Raw genomic sequence first — 14615 nt, 5'->3', positions numbered from 1 at the left:
CTAAACTCTAAACCCTAAACCCTAAACCCTAAATCCTAAACCCCACCCTTTAACTCTAAACCCTAAGTTTGTGACTTTTGATAAAACATTAAGTGCTATTTTTGTGACTTTTGACCTTAAGTGCTAGTTTGGGAACATAAACTTGATTTAGTGTTATTTTTGTCTTTTTCTCTAAAAATAATCCAAAATTCATGAATTAATAAACAATATAATGTAGATGTATCTTTTCATTTCACAAAAGAGAAAATCGAATGAAATACATTTATGTTTGAAATAGACATAATTATTTAGAAAATCAATGCAGTTTATAATTAATAGTAAACTGAATTTAAACATAAGTTGCACTAAATTTATAAAGTGACACTTTTTATATATAATTATGAAACAAAGAATATATTAGTAGGGGTTATTGGTTGTTGTATTTTAATGGATTTGGAAATCTGAACTAAATCTAGTGTTATTGATTCTATGATTTTAAAATTTGTATTAAAATCATGTGTTATTGGTTTAATGATTCATAATTTCTATATCAAATCAAGTGTTATTCAATCGTACGAATTTACTAATATATTTGATTTTATAATGGATTTGAATGGATTTGTTTGGATTTTTTAGTCAAAAATACAAAGACTCAAATCTGAGGGAAAATCTCCGGATTTACATATTTTACTTCTCTTTATAAATACTATATAAATTTCTAAATCAATCAAAATATATAAACCAATAACGCACTCGAACGGAACTAAATCTGATAAAAATCAGTACCAAATCAGAACTGATATCCGAAAAGTCATACATGCCTTATGAGAGAAACCAATTCCAAAATGTCTTTACTATTTCTTGCCTTGAATATCCATGAAGACTAAATCTGGATGTAAATATCAAAACAACTCTTTCACATTACACTAACATTTGTATTTCTTACTTTTTTTTTTTTTTTTAAAGGAAACATATACAAAGTCTGGTCAGAGTCCGAGCGCTTAATGGTAAAATTTACAAAAAAAAGGTTACAAATCTGGGTGGCGTCGGGGCATTTCCATCTACAGCCGTCGTAGTTGACGGACTTTGATGGCCACTGGATCTTCCTCCTATAAGAAGAGACACACGAAGCAGCGATCAATGCATCCTCATCTCCCGATTCCTGCATCTCGCCAATTCGTTACTCGGAGGAGGATCTTGATGACGATCCCTCTTGCTCTCTTCTCCGCCGCCATTTTTCTATTCTTTATGCCATTCAACGGCTCTGGAAGATCGTCTGATTCGTCGTTGGATCTTTTATCTACGATCAATGAAATTGAAGTAGTTGCTGAGTTTCCTCATGATCCAAACGCGTTTACTCAGGTTCCTGAGGTTTAGTCATCATCTCAATCTTTCGAAATCTCAGTGTGAGTAAATGTTAGTGTGTTTTCGTTGCAGGGACTTCTTTATGCGGGAGAGGATACACTCTTCGAATCTACTGGTCTATACGGACAGGTAATTGATTGGCTTTGCTGCATATGTCTGTAATAATCTTCACAGTTTGACATCCTTTCTGCGTTTTTTTTCTTTTTCCCTTACAGTCCTCAGTCAGGAAAGTGTCTCTTCGGACAGGAAAGGTATGGGGTTTTGTCTTTTTGATTGATGAGAAACATGTTGTAAAGGTGCACGCTTTTGGACTATTATTAAACATTGTTATTGAATTGTCAAGAGGTTGTGTGTAATTGTGATTGGAGAATGATAGCTTTATTTTAGAAGATAATGGAGTTTATGGAATGTTGATTGAAATACACCGATGAATTTGAACTGTTTGCTGCTTGTGAGATTAGCTTTGTGGACCAGCATTATGAAGTTCAATCTCATGACCTTAAAACTTAGTTTCGTTTCTCCTTCTTGCTTAGGTTGAAGTTATCGAAAAAATGGGCGACAAGTACTTTGGAGAGGGTTTGACACTCCTTGGAGAAAGGTTGCAAAATTAAACTCTGCTTTTTCTAGGATCTTGTTCTTTAATCCACCGACTCTGTTTATCTCTTGTAGCCTCTTTCAAGTTGCATGGTTGACGACCACGGGTTTCACATATGATCTTCGCAACTTAACCAAAGTTTGTATTCGCTTTCCCTATCTCATATTCCTTTTGTTTGCATACTTTAGTAGACTTAAAATTCAGTTTTAACATAGTCTTTGTTCCTTTTATTATAGTGTTGTTGTTGTTAAGTGCCGGTCCAACACTTTTAGATGCCCTAAACAAATTTTTAACAACATATTTTATATTTTTTCCTTATCATATATATAACTATATTATAATATTAAATATCACACAGTTTTTTTTTATAAACTAATTCAAATCCATTAATAATTATTAAAGATAATCTTATGAAGTTAATTGTATAGTAATATTTGTTAACATTATCACCAATATTTTGACTATAATCAATCATAGTTTACTAAATCAATTGTTAATACAAATTTTCAACAATTTAAAATTTTATATTTTACCTTTTTATGTTAGCATTTATATTTTACTTATATTTTATATAACTATTACTTATATTTTTACATAATTTTACTTATATTTTATATAATTTATTAAATTTTATATGTAAACATAATTTGTATTTATTTGAAAATAATAATATTTGTAAAAACATTAGTATTAATTTATTTATAGAACTTTTATTAGTAAGCGATGGCTTGGGTGGCTTGTCCTCCGGACTGGCCTTGTCCATTGCATTACCGCTTTATGGTGTACTAGCATTGTTGTACTCCTTTATGTTAACCATTTGATCTCACTGTAGGTAAAACCATTTAAACATCATATGAAAGATGGATGGGGATTGGCTACTGATGGAAAAGTGTTGTTTGGAAGTGATGGCACTTCTACTCTATACCGGATGGACCCTCGAACAATGAAAGGTTTCTCTCTTATTCTGCATTTTAAGTTTTATTCTTTGCTTTTGTCTTCTTGAACCACTTACGTATTTTCTGGACTGGGGAGTATATTTATGATTTTCTTGACTCTGCAGTTACTGATAAGCATGTAATCAAATATAATGGCCTTGAAGTACGATACCTTAATGAACTCGAGTACATAAACAATGAAGTTTGGGCGAACGTTTGGCAGGTAATTCAACTGTTTTTATTTTTGGTATTTGCATTTATTCATTCTGACGTCTGAAAGAATTATTGTTACACACTTTTTTATTGTTAAGCAAAGTTGTTAGGATATGATGCATGCAAAATGTCACAAAGTGGAATTAAACTTTGGTGCATTAGTTTTCATTCATTGTCTCACTTTGGTATAGCAGGAATAAGGCTGATATGTATCTCTCTGTTGCAGTCTGATTGTATTGCTAGAATTTCACCCAAGGATGGATCGCTACTTGGATGGATACTTCTTCCCGAATTAAGGTTAGTATTGTCTCTTTAAACATGTAGTATTTGTGTAGGATAAACCACTGTGTTATAGAATTGATATTCTTCTTTTTTTTTTTCGGCAGACAAGGATTGCTGCAATCTGGACATGGGGTAAGTTGAATATCTGAATTTCACAATTTTTTGTGACTTAATCAGTCATCTTCAAAACTTGTTTTCCCTTTCCTTAATCTTGTCTTTGCACTATAGGGTATTGATGTCTTGAATGGTATAGCATGGGACAGCGACAAGAAGCGTCTCTTTGGTAAGAAAAATCTCGTCCGGTCCCTTGAGTTTGGTAATAAAACTCTCTATCTAGTCATATGACATTTTGAGTCTCGGTGATTGTGCATATTGCAGTAACGGGGAAACTGTGGCCGAAGCTGTACGAAATCAAGCTAAAACCAGCAGCAGCAAAAAGCGAGAGACAAATCGCGCGACAATGCTTGATATGAAAAAAAAAGAAAGATATGAGGGGTAATTGTTAGAATGTACACTGTTGTACACCATACATTCTCAACATTAGCAGAAAAGTGTAGCCTGAGGGGGTCCATGACCCAAGTTGCATTTACTAGTTTTGTATCTTTCTCTATTCCATCTTGGGGTCCGAAATAAAAATAGAAAAATAACAATACTATAAGAGTAATAAGTAATAACCAAAGAACAAAGATGCTACGAGGAACTCTGTGAACCAATAAATTTATGACATGTAGAAAAGACCTATAGACGCTTGAGGCTACATAATACATTATGAGATCTTCAATTCTACAAATCATATGATTTGAAGAAAACGGATTTCAACAATCTAACATGGAGTAGACGAGATTTTAGAAACTAGATGGAATGCTCGATATGCAGACATGATTATGTAGCCTCGTAAAAGAAAATGTAGATCCACAATGTTTAAGAAACAATGATACAACAGAAACATAATCTATTTGATTAAAGAAAGAACATTCTTTCACAATTTAGGTACACAATAAAAAAGGTTACGAGATTTTAATATATGATTACTCTTTATATTTGCCTAATTAAATAATTTATTTTCAGTAATAGTATCTGAACAATTAACCAAATGGTCAAAGACCACACCAAATGCAAAGAGGACAAAAAAAGAATTGATTGGCAGAAAATGTAATTTTCATAAAATATAAGAGTGGGCTTGTGGGGTAGATTAGTCCACCATTAGAAAAAAGAATTAGGGGTCAAATTTCGTCACACGAAACAGAACCGTCCGTCACTTGTATATTTAATTCCAAAACGTATTTTCTTTTGAAGGACCAAAAACAAAATCATCTTTATTGTACACCACATCTCTCTCTCCCTCTTTCTTTCTTTCCCTCTCGCATAAAAAGGTTAGAGACCTCACCAAAGTGGAGATAACTCTCGCCGGAGCTTCTTCTTCTTCCATGGCGGCAGGTCTCTCAACCGCCCTAACATTCAAACCACTCCACCGCGCTTTCTCTTCCTCCTCCAATCTCCGCCTGCACCATCCAACTTCCTTAACCGGATTCTCTTCGCCTCTTCTCCGTTTCAGAGGATTATCCGTCTGCTACGTCGTCTCGGATCGGAGGCAGAGTTCTCCAATCAACAATGATGAGAGTCCCGAGAAAACAAGCTCTCTGGACACGAACGCCATAGACGCGGAGTACCTCGCGTTGCGTTTGGCTGAGAAGCTGGAGAGGAAGAAATCGGAGAGGTTCACTTATCTGATTGCCGCAGTGATGTCGAGCTTCGGTATCACTTCTATGGCTATTATGGCAGTTTACTACAGATTCACTTGGCAGATGGAGGTAAATCAATTTTTTTTTTTTTTTTTTGTAATTCATTCTGATTCCGACAATTTTACGAAGTGTTATGGTTGTAATAAAAACAAACAGGGAGGTGAGATCCCAATGTCGGAGATGTTCGGTACATTCGCTCTCTCTGTTGGTGCCGCTGTAAGTCGACAATTTTTTCCATCTCATCTTCTTAAAGACACAAGCTTGTCTGAATCTCGCTGAGTGTTGGAATATTTTGAAACCAGGTTGGTATGGAGTTTTGGGCAAGATGGGCTCATAAAGCTCTCTGGCACGCTTCTTTATGGAACATGCATGAGGTCTACTACCTTTTCATTCTGATGACAATTCAATAAAATTCTCATTTTTGAGTATTCAAAGTCAAAGCTGCTTGTTAGTTACTGCTATTTGATCATTCTCCTCTCTATTTGCAGTCACATCATAAACCTAGGGAAGGGCCGTTTGAGTTAAACGATGTGTTCGCCATAGTCAACGCTGTTCCTGCGATTGCTCTCCTCTCTTATGGTTTCTTCAATAAGGGACTCATTCCTGGCCTCTGCTTTGGCGCAGTAAGCACTACTCTCTGAAGAGCAAAACATTGAACGTCATTGGTCTTAATTATGGTTACAACTTACGTCGTCTTTGACTGTATATGGTTATACTAATTATTTAATATTTAAGATTAAATAACTTCAGACATAGTACTCAGTATTTTAAAACAAAACGTATCTCTCTTCCAGTATCTTCCGTCCCTCTCTATTTATTTTTTAAATAGAGAAAGTTTGGATTTTCGGTTCATGCGATGACAAATGACTCGTTGGCTTCATTAATACCATAAGATGGATTGGTGGTGTTTTAACTTTTGTTTTTTTGTTTGGGCTCACATGTTGTTGTTGTCACTCCTCGTAAACAGGGGTTAGGAATAACGGTGTTTGGAATCGCCTACATGTTCGTCCACGATGGTTTGGTGCACAAGAGGTTCCCTGTGGGTCCCATCGCCGACGTTCCTTATCTCCGAAAGGTCGCTGCCGCTCACCAGGTATTAATATCATTGACTTGATCAGTCAACCACATTAGTTATAACTTATAACGGTCATTTACTAAAACTAGAAATAATATTTTGTTAGTCATTTCTTAATGACTAGTACTAGTAAGTAGCTTATTCTATTGATTTATGTCTATTTGTTTTAGATTTTGTCGGTGCTAAAAATACAAAATAATGGTAGCTTCTTATGATGTAGCTTTGTTCTCATTGCTAATTAGAAAATTGATTTTAATTGTGTCGTCGTGTGATTGTGTGTTCAGCTGCATCACACAGACAAATTCGATGGTGTGCCATATGGGCTGTTTCTTGGACCAAAGGCAAGTTTCTGGATTTGCTTTAGATTCTTTAATCATCATCTTTATGTTTAGCTTTTAATAATTTGACATTGGAATTGTGATAAGCAGGAACTGGAAGAAGTTGGAGGAGATGAAGAGTTAGAGAAAGAGATAAGTCGGAGAATCAAACTGTACAAAAAGGGGTCGAGTTCTTGACTAAACATGTTTTAAGTCTCAACTTTTTCTTTTTTTTTTGTCTTTTGTCATGGATGGTCTGAAATACGGTCTATGTTGATAAATCCTATAAGCCGATTTTGATTTTCATATACATGCTAATTATAATTATCCCTATGATTTGCATACCCTCCGCTATTTCGGAAGTTGTCATCTGGTCACAAATTTATTTTGCATATTTCTTAGATAAACAGTCATGATCTCTTACAATGATTCACTGAATGTGAACAAGGTCATCATGTGATGCATAACATAACTGATTTTATATAATATCAAAATTAAAAATGAAACGTATTTTGACTTGTACCAGAAAATCGTTTGCTTATGCATGCAAGTTTGCAACCAACATAATAATATTCATGAAGTGATACAATCATACATATGTGACATATCAAATGACATCTACCTAGGCTAAATTATGGATTTTCCTTCTTTACCTTAGTCTAATATATAAGCTTCTACGTTCACAGTATGACCACTTCTTCGCGCGATCTCGTGGAATGCCATCGTTGCGTGTAACGTTATACTTCTGAATTATAAAGTTCAAAATAAAGGAAAAGTTGAAATCGATTGCATATGCAATCACTCAAATCCTTTAACCAAAGTAATAGAAGACATTTATGAGTGACTAGAACATGGCAAAGGTAGAAGAAGATGAATTATATTCAAAAAAAGGTAGAAGATGAATAAGGAGACTTAAGTCTAAAAAAATGAATATACTGTATGTTTTGATAATTAAGAATTCAATAGAACTGGAATGAATGTGTTTTAATCTCCAAAAACGGAAGCTTTTACTAGTAAAAAGAACATAACATGCGAATATAGGAGATCAATATGAGACTAAACTGTCAGTTTACAAGTTTAAGATCAGTATCGAGTAGTATCAACCCTACTGTGTCCACCAGTTCATTCAAAATCACTGTATAGTCAAAGCTTTCATTAGTAGTATACAATAATTGACCACACCAAACAGATATATTAATAGGCCACCACAATATGGTACGATCGAGTTCTATATACAAAAATAAGTTTGGCTGGTGAGAACATAAAAAGGGAGATATGGCTTTTAAAGGTAAAGTTATGGATACGTGTTACGTGCCTAGCTAGCCTGTCGGCTGTCCCATTATAATTTTGTAACTAACTCAGTGACGAGTGGATACATCACAACATTTCCTCATTATACTCGCACCGATTCTAAGTGGAAGTTATTATTTACACTCCTACGACACTGTCCAATCAAGTCACAAGAGATAAGGGGCAAATAATTTGATTGTTTAATGGTGAGTTGGAGAGGATGGGGTTGGGTGGAAGCATATAATTAGGTCGACGATACATATGTAACCAATAACGCACTAACGAATAATCAAAATCCAAATACTAAGTTACTAACACACTGTATTAGAGTATCTCCGACCATGACACTATTCACTATTTTAGTGTAATTTCAGCACTAAAAAAAGTTATTCTCCAATTATAACACCAGCTTCACATTAAAAACTATTTTATAATATTATATGTTTTTATTTGTCATTTATTTAATTGTTTATTTTATTAATAAATAGTGTTTTAATAGGATAAATAGTATTTTAGTGTGGTGAATAGTGTTACACCAAATTTGATGTAAAATTATAGTGTTACACTAAAATGGTATGATTTTTAGTGTTACGGCATCTTCAACCCATAACACTATTTTAGTGTCAAAGTTACACTATTTTAGTATAGTTTTAGCACTAAATATTTTTGGCTCTCCAACCACAACACCAAATCTTACACTAAAAAGAATATTCACCATTATTAAATTATTAAAAAGATTCTTTGTTTTTAATATTTTAGTAAAATATTTATTATTTTATGACTAACATATATTAACTAATATTAAAATTGTAATTAAAAATAATGTTTTTAATTCACTTTGTAAAACATATTTCTAATTCAAATATGAATATATTATATGACAAAATTATATTAAAATATTATTATGAAAACAAACTCTTACATTAAACAATTAAAAACACATAACAAAAACCAAATTACATTATACTAAATTTAAGATTTCGAATATTCAAACCACAAATGTTCGATCAATGCATCTCGAAGTTCGAAATGAGCTTCCCGATCTCTGATTTTCTTATGACGAGCTAAAAAATCTTGAAATTGAGCATCATCATCACCTGTCATCTCAAAGGCATAGAAAAATTTGCAAATAACAACACCAATGCATCAAGAACATTCCAAGAAGAAGGTCGTAATGTTACATCATCTCCATCATTTTCAATTGATCTTGAGTCATCTCCATCTCCTGGTATGAATTCATTTGATTTAAATATGAATTCCGAAGAAACCACTTCTAATTTATCTCCAAGACCAATGGGTATGAAAAAGCTAAGAAAAACTACAATTTGAGGAGCAATTTAAACAAATGATGGAGCAAAATGATAAGCTTATTAAAGCTATTACTAAAGGCACATCCGAAAGAAATGAAATTCAGAGACAAAAGGTCGAGGTAGCAAAAATGAAAGAAGAGAATAAAATATTATTCGCAGATTTAAGCTCTATAACTGATCCAGCTTATCGTATGTATATTGAAAACGAGAGAAAATTTTTTTTGAAGAAAATAACACAAACAAACCAACCTGAAGAACATAGAGAAGGCTCTCAATACCAAAATAATGGATCTCAATATCAAGCATCTCAAGTTCAAGGAGAACAAGTTACCGGTGAAAATCAAATATCACCAAATGATTTAGAAGTTTCTACTCTGTATTCTAATTATTTTAATGGGATGAATAATAATTTCCCTAATTATTAGATACTTATCTATGCTTATGTTTTAAAAGTTCTTTTGTTGTATGCAATTTTTCTTTTTTAGTTTTAATTTTGAAATTTAAATTTCTTGTGTTTGAATTAAACTTTGTTATGTATTTTTAATCTAGTTTTTAAATTTGTTTTCATATAAATTAATATTTTATATTGAATCAATGTTAAAGATAAAAAAAATATGTAAAATTTTTATTTTAATTAAAATATCAGATCTAATTATAAAATAATACTGTAATAGAAATATAGTAAAATATAATTAAACAATATTTTTTTTGATCAAACAATATTGAAATAAACAGTTTTGCAAAAAAAAAAAGTTTTGCCGTTGCTACAGTGTTACTCCAAATATGGTGTAACACTGTAGCAAGGAAATGAATCACACAAAAATAGCGTTGTTTTTGTCGTGTGATTGGAGAGAGAAATCATCAAATACATCACTATTTTGGCGTTATGCAGTTCCGTTGGACTTGGCTTTAAGTTGGAGAGAGTTTTTGTGTCAAAATCACACTAAAATAATGTTTCGGAACATGACCTTAGAAACTTTTCTGTTGTAAATCCTTAAGATTCATTCGTGGACGATTGCTATGTGCCCTGTGGCCATTCCACTGACCAAAATGACGATTATTTTATAAAACGTAACAAAAATGACGATTAAGTGACAATCCAATACGAAAATAATAGTGTATAAAAAAACTCACGCGTTTTGCAGTGTCCATTATCCAATCGACAACAAGTGAAATAAGGTGTCCCAGTTTGCTACGTGTCTTAGCGACACTTGAGTTTGAATCCACTGAACTTTTTTTTTGTTTTAAGTTTTAAATCGGGAATCAGTATGTACATATGGTGTTATGGACGAAAACAACGAAGATCACATCTTGCAGTATAAGCACGACAAAGACCATATAAACTTTGTGATTTGTCACATTTCTTGCTGTCGATTTTTCAACCTTGTTTGCAGAGGAAAGGCATGTGAAATCTTGTTTTCTTGGAAAAGCTTATGCAATTCAGGGATACTTTCAAGATGAATTTTGATAAATTAGGCTAATGATCTTTTGATCTCGGAAAGCTTATAGGAGAGGATTCAATCAAATCCCTTTCGAATTCAACATCAATGAACCAAAATAATTCACAAGCTTTAAATTGCCTATTGACAAGAGATAGCTCTTGGGCTAGATCCATGACTCAAGGCCCAAAAGGCTCACGTTATAATATTTGTGCTTCTTTCCTTTTCCTTGCATATTAACCAAGGATAATTGATCGGAAGGGTGACAATTATTCAGTTAACAAACTGCATAAAATAATTAGTTTAAGCCGGAAAAAAGAATAATAATAATTAGTTTAAAAGCTGGAACTGAAATCTCAGCCGTTGGAACGAAACCCCACATCGAAATCTAACGGCTGTTAGCATCTCTATTATCGACACACGATGTCGCTAACAAGCCAAGTCCAAATTGGAAACTGATATTAGAAGATCCAAAGTGGCGTGTAGACATCATTCTCCACGTGGCCTAATATTATTGGATAATTGCGAGACGGACTACGTTTCCTGTCTGTTTGATCATCTGTTCTTTGTCGTCTCTTGTCTAAACTCTGTCTCTTACTTTTCCTTCTGGATCCAGAAAACAATCAGTATCTGTCTCTGTCTCTGAGTATTATCCGATCGTTCTGAGAAGATTACGTTGATCGTTGCCGCTTCTATGCCAACTTGTAGAGGTTTGGATCGTAGACTTCTTTCATCTTCTTGTTCCGTTTTATATCTTCCTAAAAGGCTTTGTATAAAAAAAAAGGCGTTGTATATCGTGCGGAAACTTAATTATGCGGATTGAATTTTGATTGATCCAACAAGATGCAGATCTGATCGCTTTGTACTAGTTTAATCTATTATTACTAGTCTAAATGCAAGAATGGTTATTATGTGAAGTTTGAGGTTTTAATTTATCTTTTGTCTCTTCAGATGTTTATATGAGTTGTTGAAGGTTTGGTGACAAATCAGGATCTCTTTCTATCTTTGTGTTCTTGCTGACTTTTTCTTTTTTTGTAAAATTTATATATATCATGTATCTCCTACCTTGTCCTCTTAGATTTTTTTTTTTTTTTTTTTTGAAATTATGTCCTCTTAGATTCTTTACAACAACTATTGATCATGTTATTATACAAATTATTATACAGCTTTCTCCTAAAACTAATAAAGAAGTAATTGTCAAATGCAGAAAATGGGAGAGTCTAAGGGATATGGGAAAGGAGGACGAGTGATTCCAAACGCTAAGTCTGCAAATTCTTACAACGTCTCTCTTCAGTTGTCTCCAGTTGTTTCCTTTTGGGATTGTATTGTTCGCACCATGAGGTATTCCTATATACCCGAGTGGGTGTAGTAGTAGTTCTTGACATCCTTCTACTACAGTTATTTTTAGTTAAGAGTCATATATAGAGCAAGCAAGTATGGATCATGTTGTGTGCAAGCAAGTTCAACCACTAGCTAGGAAAGGGAAGAAGAAACATAATGGTAAAGATGAATTCGATCGTGTCAAACAAGCTGAGAAGAAGAAGAGACGTCTTGAGAAAGCTCTTGCTACTTCTGCAGCCATCCGGGCTGAGCTGGAAAAGAAGAAGCAGAAGAAACTTGAAGAGCAACAGAGGTTAGATGAAGAAGGTGCTGCAATAGCAGAGGCTGCTGCTCTGCACGTCCTACTGGGCGAAGATTCTGACGATGCTTTAATGCTTGGAGAGGTAAACTGTAACAAGATTGATCTGTTTAGAGGTGAAAGAACAAACTATGTTCCTCGCCAGAGTTGCGCAAGCTATGCGGTTCAAGGAGGGATTGGGTTTCAGACGAACGTTTATGGACGTGGAGATAGTAACTGGTCTGTGCCATACAATCCATCCATGAGGGGTGCTTGGGAGAGCAACAACGTGGGAATATCTGCAGATTTGATTGCTGCTCAGGCTGTCTCGTCTCTGCACATATCTGAGAACAATGATAGGAACGCTTTTGTCTTCAATAGGATGTTTCAGGGATGATAATTTGGCATCATGATGCCAAATTCAGCTGCTATTATTACTTAATTCGCATGTTATTTATTCTGCTTTCTTTTCTTGTAGCACTGCAAAGTGCGTTCTGAGTTGTATACATCAATACCCAATGTCATACCTCATTTGTAACTAGTTCTGTCACATTTTCAAAGCAGTATGAATATGTTGAGACTTGCCATTAACAACTAGCTCAGTAGTATTTTCTTATCAAAATCACACTTTTTGCTGAAAGAAATAACAGATCCAGTGATGGTACAAAAGTAATGGATACAGATGAGAGTACAATGTTGGTACACTTTTCGACCAGTAGTTAACCAAACGCGCTATGGTTGAGGGGTGCAGAGTCACGGCTTTGTTTTCTCTGCTGATTTTCATCATCATCTTTGTTATCTATCTCTGTACTTGTGGAGGGTTTTGAAGTGTTAAGTAACCCTTTGAACCAACTACCTTGCAATCTCGAGTTACCATTTTCTGAATTGGTGAGGGTTCCAGGTCGTTGTTGTAAGCCATTGGAGGAGCCGTTGGTTACGTTTGATGTAACATTGGAAAGGAAGCGATAAGCCACTTTACTAGCTGATACTATTTCAGTTTTGGCTTGCTTTATCTGCAAAAACCAAATTCACAAGATTAAATAACCATATTGTTACACTTAGGTTCCAGAGAAGCAAAACGAAAGAGAACCAACCCTCATCGCTGTGTTTCCTGCAACTTCCAAGGCCGTGTCACCAGCATGAGCAAATCGATTCACCCAACCTGTTAAAGAGACAGAAGCCAAACAGTCTCATAAGCCTCTTCGTGACCAAAACACACACACACACTGGTTCTCAATATATACATTCCCAAATAAAGGGCTTTACTTTACCTGGGAGCTTTGGCACGCCAAGTACATCACATAGTACATCACAGAAGTGATTGCAATTTTTAGACAAGAGATCATACGAATGTCCAGGCCATTCCCTGCTGAGCTCACGCAATATCTGATTCACCATGAAAATGGTGCAGTCTGTCTTCCCAAGGACGATTTTCTCACGATAAGTATACATAGGGTTCTTGCTGCTAGGACAGCTGAAGACACCAGTGCCTTGTTCACAAAACCCATAAGACCATTCCTCATCCCCATACACCTGCACAATATTCACAAGAGATGCCAGTCAAATCATATGCTTCCTTGCGAATCTATAGTTAGGCACAAGAAAATAACAGTAACAAAGTTATATACATGTATAGACTTAAAGTCACAAAAGCATTAGCAGACTTTTCAGCACATAATTGGCAATTACTTGTAATGGGAAAGTGGTCAAAGATGAATTCAAGTAAAAGTCATTGAGGCATCATTGAAGTTTGACAAGTCTCCTCCAGATAGAAAGTTTATAACTTTACTAGTAAAAACATACTAGATCCTCTGAGTGGAGGGAGAAGAAAAATGGAAACTTAAGCTTCAGATCTTATAGAGACATGCAAGAACATCATAACCTATAATAATAATAAGCTCACACATCAAAACAAAAAAAAAGAAAGTAGCAAGAAAGCTTCGTTTGGAGTTAAACCTGAATGGCGCTGTGGAAGATGCCGCCTAGGCCAATACCGTCTTTGAAGAACCTGTTGATCTGGAGGATGGTGTTGTTCGTCTTCTCCGATCCACTGTTTGTCACGTCGTATATGTGTAGAACAACCTCCGTCATGATTACGAGCTCGAAGAAGAAGATTCTCTCTGTAGCTTTTCGGTGGAGATACCAAATCCACTTTCCTTTCAACGAATCCAACTGCTACTAGATCTCTCTCTCTCTCTCCGAAATTAATGTATAAAAGCAAAATTAGTTTTCGTTTTATCTTCTTCTCACGGTTTCTCGATTTTCAGAACGTAGATGAGAGTGCGGCGGTGGTGGTGGTGGTGGTGGGGTCTTACGAAATGACTCTTTTACCCTCGATTTTCCCGCTTATTTGCTTCTTTACTTTCTGCTCCAGCAACCGACGTGGTTTATGCTTAACCGGGTTCTCTTTGTAACCGTAATAATCTAAGCCGTCGAACCTACATCGAATCTAACG

General features: G+C 34.7%; 4 protein-coding genes and 1 pseudogene across 4 annotated transcripts; 4 read left to right on the top strand and 1 right to left on the bottom strand.

The window, feature by feature from the left end:
- The first annotated feature begins 948 nt into the window (after window positions 1-948).
- Window positions 949-4021, top strand: LOC106347115 (glutaminyl-peptide cyclotransferase). Its single transcript, XM_013786608.3, has 11 exons — window positions 949-1341; window positions 1417-1473; window positions 1560-1595; window positions 1878-1942; window positions 2014-2077; window positions 2772-2889; window positions 3000-3097; window positions 3314-3384; window positions 3474-3501; window positions 3598-3652; window positions 3748-4021. Exons 1-11 carry the CDS (start codon window positions 1069-1071, stop codon window positions 3840-3842), a joined length of 960 nt encoding a protein of 319 aa, XP_013642062.2. The 5' UTR covers window positions 949-1068; the 3' UTR covers window positions 3843-4021.
- Window positions 4022-4595: 574 nt separating this feature from the next.
- On the top strand, window positions 4596-6830 carry LOC106347114 (beta-carotene 3-hydroxylase 1, chloroplastic). Its single transcript, XM_013786607.3, has 7 exons — window positions 4596-5180; window positions 5268-5327; window positions 5414-5485; window positions 5600-5734; window positions 6079-6204; window positions 6471-6527; window positions 6615-6830. The coding sequence occupies exons 1-7, from the start codon at window positions 4797-4799 to the stop codon at window positions 6699-6701; spliced, it is 921 nt and encodes a 306-aa protein (XP_013642061.1). The 5' UTR covers window positions 4596-4796; the 3' UTR covers window positions 6702-6830.
- A 1962-nt stretch (window positions 6831-8792) lies between these two features.
- Window positions 8793-12018, top strand: LOC106349993 (annotated as a pseudogene).
- Window positions 11919-12751, top strand: LOC106347110. Its single transcript, XM_048744207.1, has one exon. The coding sequence runs from the start codon at window positions 11979-11981 to the stop codon at window positions 12555-12557; it is 579 nt and encodes a 192-aa protein (XP_048600164.1). The 5' UTR covers window positions 11919-11978; the 3' UTR covers window positions 12558-12751.
- Window positions 12722-14537, bottom strand: LOC106347104 (deSI-like protein At4g17486). The gene is made up of 4 exons (XM_013786595.3): window positions 14117-14537; window positions 13432-13693; window positions 13255-13322; window positions 12722-13173 (listed from the first exon to the last, which is right to left on the bottom strand). Exons 1-4 carry the CDS (start codon window positions 14249-14251, stop codon window positions 12880-12882), a joined length of 759 nt encoding a protein of 252 aa, XP_013642049.1. The 5' UTR covers window positions 14252-14537; the 3' UTR covers window positions 12722-12879.
- Between the last annotated feature and the right edge of the window lie 78 nt (window positions 14538-14615).

This window comes from Brassica napus, chromosome C1, assembly GCF_020379485.1.
Source record: "Brassica napus cultivar Da-Ae chromosome C1, Da-Ae, whole genome shotgun sequence".
Classification (NCBI taxonomy): domain Eukaryota; kingdom Viridiplantae; phylum Streptophyta; class Magnoliopsida; order Brassicales; family Brassicaceae; genus Brassica; species Brassica napus.
The sequence above is the reverse complement of the archived record's forward strand: the minus strand, read 5'-3'. Positions and strand labels throughout refer to the sequence as shown.